We start from the raw sequence: 12731 nt of genomic DNA, 5'->3' as shown, positions 1-12731 counted from the left end.
CAGGCATTGGCTTGGGACCACCTAAATTCCAGAAGCAGAAAGCTTGTCTGTCAACAGTCTACAGATGGCATTCTATCATAAAACAGTCTATGCCTGTTATTGGGTCCTGTTTTACTGGAGTACTCCTGACTATTGCCGGAAGACCCCAAGGCTACTGGTAGTATTTATGCAATTGCCTTACAATAAATCACGGCACAGCATTAGAAAAAAAGGTGCAATTTATTTTACTGAAAAATCGTACAACAAATGATGAATATACAAGTCATTAATTAAAAAGACATTTCCCCGTACTTGCATAATACATTGCTTCATCTTCCCTCCTACATGGTTATTGTGACAAGTTAAAGAAGGGACTTCTTCAGCTCTTCACCTTCTCATGATCGTGGGATCAAAACTGCAACATACAGCAACTCGTTCCTACCAGACCACCTGGATGGAAAGCCTAATACTGAGAACCCTACAGTACATGACAGCAGACTCTTTCATCTTTGAAACTCCTAAGAGAGGTCCGCCATTTGTCAACATCAACCTTACTGCTGGAAAAACAACTGGTGAAGCAACATTCTGAAATACTTTAATACTGTTTGAAGTTGTAGACAGACGCCACAGATCTGGTCATCTGCTCGTGTTGTCCAGCAGCCCTCATCACTATCTGATTATTTGTCATTAGCTGATGATTAGGCGTTGTTGGTCATACTGGGTCTATTGTACGACTTGTGGCCACTTTAAACTTTTAAAAACTAGTCCTATGCATGAGTTACTGTAGAAACTTGTTTTGACACTGCCAATTCCAATATTAGTTTGCACATTCCTATTGTCCGAACATCTACAAGCACCGAGAGGCAGAAGGATGTGGTTGGGGTCCACTTCTGGATGGTAAATGGATCACAAGTTATGGTTCTTCCACCAAGATATGCTGTGATCAACTGGGTTTAGCCTTGGTTACCTTAGTGTTTGAACCATAGGTTGTGAAGACCAAACAAAGTTTATCTAACCCCAAGACTGAATACCCAAGAGTGTCTGTCACCTCCAGCCAAACCCCATGAGAACTCAATAACTTTAATACAATCTACTGAGTAGAGCCTAATGTCTTATATGACTATCTTAACTAGTTAACCAATTCACCGTATGTTTAAATTGACCAAATAGGCCACCATTCATGGCTAAAAATCCAAGGTGAGATAGCACCAAAAATCCAATTTGACCATGCACATGATTGACCAAATTAGATGAAGTCCAGTTATTTGCAGTAAGTAGTCAGCTTTAGAGGAGCTCCATTGATTTATAACACCACCCTTAAACTGATTGCTGATCTTTTGAGCATATCCATTACCGATCCACCTAATTTTCTAGGACATTGATCATTACTTTCTGGCGTGCCAGAGGATGTAATATTGCCTCATTTGGCTAGTCTTTAGGGTTTTCAATAGCTAAAAAATTAACTTCTCAAAATCTTTAGCAGACATAGGGCAAAGCTGAAGTCGAAATTCCTGGTGGCCATCATGAGCTGGTCAAGGTTGTCTTTGCTCCATCTCATCTGGAGAAAAGATAGCTGCACAAATGACTCATTTATCAAATAATTATCTCTAGTGCATTCGATAATGACTGGTCCTTTACCTCATCAAAGTGACTTGCTGAAAAGGATTATACAATCCCTTCGATGCTTAACGGGATAGATTTGTGAAGGTCTGATGGTGGTGGTGGTGGGGGGATTATTCAGCTCAAAAGGTTTTATCTTTGGTTATTGCCTACAATGCACAGAAGTGTAAATCAGGGAATGTTTAATAGTTGTGACTCATTGAGGACATCTGCAGCACTGACAGGTGACTCGGCAGCATCGTGTCACCGCTGACTGTGTCTCTCTCACTTTTTGGGCATGGGATTAGAACATTAAGTCTTTTCTCAAGTACATGGAATTATAATTAAAGTTTCATTTAGACGAAGATCCTTAAAGGAACAGCCGCATGCGAAAGAAGCTGTAGTAAGTTGTGCGGTTACATCGTAGGTCTATCTTACTATGTTGTTCAGTAATGGGATTACTTAAAGGGCACTGGTCACCGCTCATTTTTAGAGTTTACAGCGTTGTGCATGATTAGATAGACATGGCTCCTTTCTTTCTTCTGTCCATCGGTTGTGTCTGGTATCGCACTCCACTCCATTGAAGTGAAAAGGGCTGAGCAGCAATACCACACGCAACCAATGGACAAAAGTGGCGTTGTTTTTGGAAGAAAGCAGCCATATTTTTCAAGTCTTAGGCAACCCCTGAATACTGATATCAATGCAATGTATCACTTAAGAACTAATGACATCACCAAGGCTGGTTAGAAGCTGCTCTGCCCTAGAAGCAATACCTCTGGAATACAGTGCTGTACGGAGGCACCATAATATGGCCGTACTGGCTCCACGCACGCGGCTCAGCCGTGTTAACGAAGCATTGGTTCTTACACTAATAGTCATAGCCTTGATATTCCCCATACAGCCCAACAGGGATAACCTCGTAAATCCATTCATGCTGGTATCACTATTTTCTACAAAAAAATAAGTTTGCACTTTGTGAATACACATATGAATACTGCTGAATTTCGTATAGCTTACTTGTGTGGTTGTCTGGTTTTTAACAACTCCTCTTCCAGCTCTCTATTATGGCATACGTATCTAATAGAGAGGGTCACCCAACTGGAACCTATTCTATAAACTGCATCGAGGAGCCCATACGCCTTCAATAGCTGTTGGGTGAACGTCACCTGGCTCCCCCATACATTAGAACTCTCACTCCGGCCAGGAGTGCATATGTTTTCCATGGGCATAGTGGAGAAAGCCACTGCCGGACAACTCTGGCAGTAGCCTATCTCCAAGAGGTACAAAAGGCTCTGGCACTGAAATTCAACATGTCCCATCCTTAATTCCCCCAACATCATCTGTTGGGGGGAGAGTCGAGATGCCCCCATGCACATGTTATAGCCATCGGTGGGTTCAGATGACTTTTCCATAATGTGTATGGGGGTCTTAAGGCTAGCCATTCACATTAGATAGCTGTCAACCAAACGCTTATTCAGCCAATGGCTATCTCATCTGATCCTCCAACATAGATACATGTCCATCTGAGCTTGCACGTGTTCTGCATGGGGAGAGAGGAGAAGAAAGCTGCTGCCAGTCTTTTCTGGCAGTGGCTTATCTTCCTCAGTGCAAAGGGATCAGACAGTTGAAATACGACAACATGGCCCATATCGCCGCTGAAATTTGCTTTCGGAGGAGTTGAGAGGCCCTTTACACATTAAAAGGGTTGGCCTGTACCGCCAAAGGCTCGGCCAAGATACATCCAATGTGCATGATCAGTTTAAGAGTTCCGAGCAGGATTTGTGGTTGTAGCAGAGCTGGTAGTGTCATTTGGCACAACTCATTGAACTATGTGTGCTTTTTAATAGGACTGCGGGTCATTTTATTGAGTTTTCTTAGACTAGGTTTCCATACTCCAGTAACAGCATGCATCCAGAAAACCTCGACCCCCAGCCCCGCGGAGCAAATGGACGCAAGATGTTGCTGATAATGCTAGCATGATCATGTGGCCATTGGATACCATGGGTGGCCTAGGTTTCGAACGCATGTGTTTACCGCAGTATGAAAACCCAGTCTTAACCCAAAAGAAAGCATTTAATGACAAATACAGCTCTTCTACATCAGAGAACACTAATTTACTCCGATAACAGCTAATTGTGAGGACCTCAATTAGCAGGATCAACTCAGTGATCAATTATTTTGAGATGGTTGCAAAATGTGAGAAGAAGTTGTCCAAACCAGCCAACGCCTAAAGGCACTTTCACACATACTTGAATTTGCAGTGGAATTTGCCGTCGCGGAATCTGCACCAAAAGTGGAATTGCCAGCAGAATGAAGCCATTTTCTATTCCGCATCAAAATCTACATGTTAGAAATACAGATTTAAGTGCGAAATTTTTTGCATGGAATTCCACTGCAAATTCCGGTACATATGAAAGCACACATAAAGGCATTCTCTAGAATTAGAAAAATAGGCTCTGCACTACTTTTGCCTATGTGGTATTGCAGTTTAGTCTTATTCACTAGAATGGGACGGAGCTGCAGTACCACACACATCCCATGGACAATAGTGATGCTGTTTTTGAAAAAAAATATCTGATACTTTTTCTAACCCTGGCAACTTCTTTTAAGCGATCGCCATTATATGCCTTAGACACTAAATTTAACCCTTCATAGCACTGGCGTGACTATAGGGGATGCAGGCGATGCGATTGCACCCGGGCCCAGGAGCCTTAGGGCCCATAAGACCTCTCTTCTCCATATAGGGAACCCAGTACTATAAAATAAAGCATTACGGTTGGGGGCAATGTTACAGATTTTGCATTGGATCCCAGGAGCTTCAAGTTACGCCCCTGCTTCATAGCCTATCGTATGTTAGTTTCCTATTGCCGATAAAGTAGCGTATAGAGCGATATTACTTACTGACTCCATGTCCCAAGATCACACAACATCAAATGTGACATCCAGACAATGACATTCACTGTTACTAGAGGACTAAACAGCTATTATAACAGTCATTTTAATATTGAGTACTGTGGCCGTCGCAGGACCCGTCTTTACTGCAAACCATGTGAAACTTCAATGTTTCTAAAAACAGAGGGAGAAGCTAAACATGTGTGACGAGAGGGCGACGGCGCTAGAAGAAGAGAGATGAATGGTCCTTTTGAACCCCACAATAGAAGAAAATCCTATAGCTTTACTTATATCCTTTGGTCAATGCATCTCATGCCTCGCATCTCAGAAAAATAGGGGCCATGTGACCCTCAGCAACAAATCAGATTTCAGCTTTTCACTGGATTGGAAAAAATAAAATGTGATTTTTTTTTTTGCTATGGACTTTTTTCCTGAGACCCTTTTGCTATGAGGTCCCTTAATAGGAAGTAAAAAAAATAGGTTAATTTATAAGGAACATTTTCCCTTTAAGAAGTGCTAAATTCTGGACCTGTTGGATGGATACCATTTTTATCAAGGTATTCCTGTTCCCCATATTTAACAGAAGTCTATGACGTATATACAGTTAAAGTGAATGCCCGCCTGTCAAATCCATAGTTTTTTTTCAGTCTAGACAAGCTTTGCAATTCTGGAATGATAAACTTCTTATTATATCTATCTATTATATATTATAGTGTTCTTCTCATACAGAGCTCCAAATCTCTTGGATAGATGAAGAGTTAAATGAAAAGAATTCTGACTGCCAGCAGTCACCATTAGGGGGAGCTTCAGAGCTTACTGCATACAGATTATACAAAGAACTCAATAATAACACAGTATGCAATAAGCTCCCTCTACTGGCAGCTTCAGCAGTGAGAATGTTATCATTTAACTCTCTGTCTAGTGTTTACTAGCACAGACCTAAATACAACATGGTGTTAAAAGGCAGGGATTCACTTTAAAGAATCCTTTTTTTTTATCTGCTGGGTTTACATTAATACATTCTCATCCTCTATACAATATATACTAATGCATACTGGCCAGCTATGACATTTCAGGAGTCACTCATTGGAGATTTCCACCCCTGGGTTAAGGCAGCTGAGAAAACCGGACATTTTTTTTTTCTGTCCTCTGCAGTCATAAAGGTATAAATATGCAAAAAAAGGCAAAAATAACAAAAGGTCCCTGTTTCTTTAAAAAAAAACATGATCAATGAACTTGGTCATCCTATCTACTGTTTCCTTTGATCGATATGGTCAAATCTCTTAAAAGCTTATCCACCTTATTGAACTCCATGACAGTTCTAAGTGGCAATTCCCATCCTGCACTGCAGGGCTATGGAGCCTATGTAATACTTTACTAAGAGCTGTATGGAAACAAAAAAAGCTTTTCGACCACGTCAGCCCATATTCAGGTCTTCAAATGCCAGAAATAATCCTGAGTTCGTATATATTTTTTTATATTGGTTAACGTATAATAGCCTGGGGCCTGAGAAGAGTGGCATCGTTATAAAAGTTGCCTATGGCAATCTGCCATGGTGTAACGCATAGAACAGAAATACTGTACAAAAGTCAAGAAAGAAACACATGGCTTTGCATGTTTAGGCCCAACCCAGATTGGCCTGGACTCATCCTGTGCGGTGAAGCAGAGTCTGATCGTTGTATGTCGGTTCCAGATGGAACGTGTATATTCACCACCTGCTCCTTCACTTTGTAAACTCCTCGATTCTGCTCACAGGATTTATCATTCCGACGAAGCAAAACAAGTGAGTCAGTCCTTGTCGTGATCCATTTCAAAGAGGAACACGGTACGTTCCCGGTTGGAGCTTCTATTCCCAGTTGAGTAGACTTCATTTAGAACATCTGATGCCTCTGCTCTAAAATTCAGCAATTAAAAAAGTGAATCAGTTCATTGAACGATACTAACCCATATGATGCTGGAAGGGAAAGCATAGTACTGATAGTCTACTGGCTGACATCCTCAGGCGAAGGCTACAATGTTTTGATGCTGGTTGAAAAAAGTCAACAAGAGTCTATTGTAAGGTTATCTTTCGGTTTATATGCTTTGGTTCTCGTTTGTGGTCTGACATCTCATTACCTTCTTTAAAGAACTTTGAAGGGCTTATCTCCAGTAAGGTCATAACTCAACATATGAGAAGTTGGACTTGGTAATACTCATCCAATACATCCTTCCACTGAAAGCTAGTCTGGAAAACGTTAGTTATTAGACTAAAGTATTGTCACATTGGTCTTCAGCCCTACGAATCGACAGATGTTACCCTACATCTGAACTGCTTAGGCCCATAAATGATAATAGCTTAAAACGGTCATCGTGAAGCTCTCCAAGAACTTTCTTACGTGGAGTCTAAAGAGTCCAGTTCGAAAACGTCATCGCTGGATGGACTGGTGAAGAAGGAGTGGCCAGGTGGCCGATTGTCATCTGGGCTACTGAGTCCTAGGCTTTTCTCAAAATCCAGCAGCTGACCCATAAAGTTGAAATTGGGAGAGATATTAGTTTTCTTGCGCTTGACAAAATCGTAGGCATCGTTGAGCGACAGGTTGAGCCTCTGCATGAGGTAGGCAACGGTGACAGTGACTGATCGACTGATACCTGCCAGACAGTGCACAAGTACCCCACAGTTGTGGGAAGCTGCCTCATCTGTAAAAAGAGATAGGAACAACCAGTATTAAAAATGGTAGGTAATTGTTGGGTAAATCCACTATGAGAACTTACTCATGTGTTGTGTTCTGTACTGAGATAGAAAAACAGCTATTGTCCTTGTCCCTTTAATCAACTGCTACCTTCATACACTAGAGGTGATTAAGTCACCTACATTATTATTGATAGCCCTTGTAGGACATATAACAAAGCCCACCAAAGAGTTTAGTTCCATCATCTGGAGTGCATTTTGTATTCAGTACAATTGTGTTATTTTTTTGACCTTGGTCGAATAACAAGAAAGCCATAAATTGTTCAGTTTTCAATCTACTAGCGTGTAAAGTATATATGTTCCCAGCCATGACATTGTCTCTTAGGCAATACCATCATAATGCCTTTTTACGAGGAGAGAAGACAACATATGGATGGAAGTGTTGGAGAAGTTGCCACCCGAAAACCATTCATCATAATCAAACAAACAATTTGTGTGTCTTCATCGAGCAACTCTCCTAATAACAGCGCGGATAGAAGGGATGTAAAAATAGCTCGGAGACAAAGGCAATAAGTGGTGGAGAAAATGGGAGGAGGGACATCCATTAAGGTAACCCTATCCGGGAGGGAGCGAGAAGCCAGACAAGGTCAGTCTCAAGGACCTGCACAGACAAACATGTCCTTAAGATGCCCAGAAAGATACAAACCAGAGATCTCTTCAGAGATAATATTTACTACCACGGTTATGGGATCAATGTTTATCATAGGAACACAAGAACGTAAAAGTGAATGCTTCATAAAAGGGGTTCTCTACTTTGGACACTCTTTACAGTACTTGTTAGAAGGGTCCCTTGAGAGTTAGCCAATCACAAAGTGTGCCCCTACTGAGACTCCCAGCACTCAGCTGCAATCTTTGGGCAAACCTGCTGGTAAGTGTTCAATTTCCCCACAGCGCAACCACATGGAAAATTAAGTAGAACATAGTGCCCATTTAAATCAATGTGTTGTCTGTGTAATGCTGGATAGGACAGGTCATCTTGAGCGAGAGGCACTCTTTATAATTTTCCTAGGGGGCTTACTCTTTTTCTGCCGTTGTACAACAGCGCTATATGCTGGCTAAAGCCAGTACTGCATGAGGTGACACATTGGATAGGCTCCGACAGCAGAGAGGCTGGTCATATACAGTAAGAGAACCCCAACGGATGTCTTCCAACATCGGAGCTGTACAGCCTTAAATCATAATGTCTTTAGACGTCACACAGTGGATTGGAAAGGGTTAAAGGCGAAGGATAAGATGATCCAATGTCGGGAGTCATGTATCTTCAATACCCTTCTCTTAAAGCGACCCCCTGATCTCAGGACAAAGTTAGTCCAGGGACCTGGTTGGGAGAGTTATATCACATAGTTTCATATTTTTTTTCCCCATTCAGCTGCCTCTCCTCCTGGTCCAGGGACCCCTTTTTAAGTCTAAGTTGGCAGCAATTCTTAGACACCCTGATGCACACTGACTGGTGGTGCACCAGTGAACTAAGACATTACACAGTGGTCTGATTGGCAAGTGCTGCTCACAAGAGAAGTGCTGACCAATCACAATGCAGCATCCACCGGCCGAATACCAATGCATAGTATTCATCAAGTAGTGAAGGGAGCAATACGGCCATGTTGGATATAGGAAGAGGGGCCCCAGGAACAGGCATTGGAACGCGGAAAACGGCAGCACCAGCTAACGTCCCCCAACTGTCCCCGGACAAATTTTATCCTGGGAATAGAAAGTCACTTTGATGTATTCCTTAATTTTGGGATTGAAAACCAAATTACTTCATCCAATTCTACGAAATGTCTTGAGATATCTAACGTAAAACCATAATACCGTAGTAAAGTGACAAATATGTTCAACCTGAGTACCTTTAGCCTTGTGCACAAATGTACTGATCAGACTTTGGAGAATCTATTACAAGGTTCTAGTCAAACAAACATCATACTCACCAATAAACTCAATGGCTTCTGGAAAAAACTGAGATAAGTTTTGACTCCAGTGGTCAGATATGGGTATCTGCTTGTAATGGAAGTCTCCATCCTTCTCAAAAATGTTGGGTAGATTTGGGGTGACATTCAAGATATAGCGAATACCAAGTTTGGCTAAAGTGTCCATGTTGCCAGAATCTCTAGCACTACCCAGGTACAAATGTGGTAAAATTTGCACAGGAAAGGATGGGGGCTGGTTGCGTGGACTCATGCCTTCAGAGTCTATCCCACTCAGTGGCTCTCGGTCAAGGTCAGACTCAGCGTCGGAGCAGTCAGAAGCAATGCACAGGCCTCCTAGTCCCAGCACTGGTGTTGGCGGCAGAGGCGAGCTACTGGCACAACTGGTAGAGTCTAGGTTGGTTTCACAATGGTGAGGAAATTCAGCTTGAAACTTACTGAAGCCACCTGCGAAGGGAGAAGTATAGGTAAATCATTCAACGAAGGGATAGCAAAGTTTTACAGAGAATAAACATAGTAACGTAATATGTAAGGCTGAAAAAAGACATATGTCCATCCAGTTTAGCCTATTACCACCCAATGTTGATCCAGAGGAAGGAAAAAAAAACAATAAGGTAGAAGCCAATTTTCCTCATTTAGGGAAAAAAAAATCCTTCCTCACTCCAATCAAGCAATCGGAATAATCCCCAAATCAACAACCCTTGAAGTTATTAATTACTATAACATATACTATTGTATTGCTCAAGAAAGACGTCCAGATCCGTCTTAAACCCCTTAACGAATTCGCCATCACTACGCCCTTAGGGTGCATTCACACGAACGTATATCGGCTCGGTTTTCACGCCGAGCCGATATACGTCCTCCTCGTGTGCAGGGGGGGGGGAGGATGGAAGAGCCTAGGAGCAGGAACTGAGCTCCCGCCCCCTCTCTGCCTCCTCTCCGCCCCTCTGCACTATTTGCAATGGGGAGAGGCGGGACAGGGGTGGGGCTAATATGCAGACCTTAGCCCCGCCCCCGTCCCGCCTCCTCTCATTGCAAATAGTGCAGAGGGGCGGAGAGGAGGCAGAGAGGGGGCGGGAGCCTCAGTTCCTGCCCCTGGCTCTTCCATCCTCCCCCCCCTGCACACGAGGAGGACGTATATCGGCTCAGCGTGAAAACCAAGCCGATATACGTTCGTGTGAACGCACCCTTAGGCAGAGAGTTCCACTGTCTCACTGCTCTTATAGTAAAGAACCCCCTTCTATGTCGGTGTAGAAAGCTTCTTTCCTTAGACGTAGAGGGTGTCCCCTTGTTACAGTCTTGGGTATAAATAGATGATGGGAGAGATCTCTATATTGTCCCCTTACATATTTATACTCATAAATAGTTATTAGGTCGCCCCTCAGCTGTTTTTTTCTAAACTAAATAATCCGAATTTTGATAACCTTTCTGGGTATTGTAGTCCACCCATTCCATTAATTCCAATAATGGGAGACAAAGACTACTCCGTCTGTAATAACTTCAAACCTACTAAATGGTATCTTAAAAGGGTTTTCTAGGACATGGATATTGATGACCTATGTAGAGGATAGAGAGGCCATGGTCCTCAAATAAGGCCTACGTTGGACATTTAGCAATGGCAGCATCTGGTATAGCAACTCAATCCCATTCACTTCAAATGAAAAGAAGTTAATATTGTCACTGCCCTCTTCAAACAGCTGATGTGTATGGGTCCCAAGCGCTGAACCCCCAACAATTGGATATTGATTACCTATCTTGAGGATAGGCCATCAATATTTTAGCCCCAGAAAACCACTTCACCCTCCTCTGACCGTATCTGGAGCCTTCTGTTCAGATATTTGTGTCATAGTGTAATAAGGTGACTATTGCCTTAATTTGTGCCTAACACATGCCACAAAACAATGCAAGTGTTTGTACAGTTAGTAGCATGCAATAAACACATGGTAGTGTCATAGTATGAACACATAATAGTGCCATATAATCGTCAAATACACTATCAAAAGTAATTAGACGTCTGAGCAAGAATCAAAAATAGTATTTACTAACATATGTTAATACTTAGTGGGGCCTCCTTTGGTCCTAATGATATTGGGTACTCTCCAAGGCATACTTTCTATTATACTAACGCCTGACACACTTCAGCAAGCATTTCCCTCCATTCATCCTGCAAATGTCTGGCAAGTTTTCTCAAAGCAGATACATCAGCCCATTTACAATGGTGCAAGGAGTGTCGTCACTGGATTGTGGAGCAATGGAAGAACGTTCTATGAAGTGATGAATCATGCTAATTCATCTTCAGATCAGAATGACATAGCTGAGTGTGAAGGAGCCCGGGCAACGCCTTTTATGTGAGTGTGTTGTGCCAACAGTTAAGTTCAGTGGAGGGTCCGTTATGGTCTGGGTTGGTTTGGGGTGGCATGGACTCGGTCTATTGGTGACAAACACCATTAACACAGAGGTATACCCTGACATTCCAGACAATAGTGTGTTACAGACAATGTGACAATACTCTGAGAATGGTCGGCCATACTTCCAATAAGACAACACGCCTTGTCACAAATCCAATGATGTTTTACATTAGTATGAAGTTATGGATGTTCTACGTTAGACTGGCTGTACAGAGTCCTGACCTGAACCCACTGAACATCTTTGGGACGAACTGGAATGTTGAGTCAGGAAATATGAAGAATGTCTATCTTCTTGCAGAAAGCTCATCAGATGTTTGCAGGATGAATAGAGGGAAATACCAGCTGAAGTGTATCAGATATTAATAGAAAGTATGCCACAGAGAGTATCTGATGCCATTAGGGCCAAAGGAGAGCCCACTAAGTATTACCATATGGAAATTAATACTGCTTTTGATTCTTCTTCAGGTGTCCAATTACTTTGATAGGATAGTGTAAAAATGCTGTATAATGCCCACGTAATACCGTCATACTGCACCTAAATAGTAACAACACACAGTGCCAAATGCTAATACCATTAGGTGTCTACATAATTAGAGGCAATCAGTGAGTCGGTGATCTCCAACCTGTTTGTTACTGTGCTGTGATATTGTAACTTGAGGCGATTGTGATACCTTGTGACGAATGTAGCTTTGTGCCAAGTAGCAATCTCATCTCTGCTGAATCTGAACATCTTGCCTATGAGGTATTTCTATAGGAATCTATATGTGCACCTCCCTCCTTGACTCATGGAGCAGATGGTAACAAAGACTAAGTAAGCAAATTAGAGCAATTTCAGCCACTATATAGCATATTTAGGGTAAACAATATACCTGTTGTTAGGCAAGGGTAGAATTACAGACTAGTGGTAATAAGGAAAGGGTGGGGGGCTGTCCATGTTTACAGTCACATTATAAACTTCCAGAATCTGTTTCGGGGTTAATTGGATACATTTTTCATATGGGATCCATTGCTAGAACACATGTCCATAGTCTATAATTAGTTCTAATTGCTTATATTACTGTTTTTCCCATCCGTCTCAGCTCCCCAGACTGGACTGTTTCCTGGTAACTGGAAGGAGCGCTTACCATTTTCAATACAACATCACACACTGAGCATGAATGGGCTGTAATTGGAATGTCTGAAATTGTTTAATTTAATATGTAT

At 42.2% G+C, this 12731-nt stretch overlaps 1 protein-coding gene across 2 annotated transcripts in view; it reads right to left on the bottom strand.

The window, feature by feature from the left end:
• Positions 1-205: 205 nt before the first annotated feature.
• Positions 206-12731, bottom strand: part of DUSP9 (dual specificity phosphatase 9) — a 56066-nt gene continuing 43540 nt past the window's right edge. For both annotated transcript variants that reach the window (XM_066580664.1, XM_066580662.1), the window contains 2 exons: positions 9124-9567; positions 206-7146 (listed from right to left, as the gene is read on the bottom strand). In XM_066580664.1, the coding sequence (XP_066436761.1) occupies positions 6842-7146; positions 9124-9567 (749 nt within the window). In that variant the 3' untranslated portion in view covers positions 206-6841. The remainder of the gene's footprint in view (positions 7147-9123; positions 9568-12731) is intronic.

This window comes from Eleutherodactylus coqui, chromosome 10 (assembly GCF_035609145.1).
Source record: "Eleutherodactylus coqui strain aEleCoq1 chromosome 10, aEleCoq1.hap1, whole genome shotgun sequence".
Lineage (NCBI taxonomy): Eukaryota > Metazoa > Chordata > Amphibia > Anura > Eleutherodactylidae > Eleutherodactylus > Eleutherodactylus coqui.
Note: the sequence above shows the minus strand (reverse complement) of the source record. Positions and strands in the feature narration are given on the sequence as shown.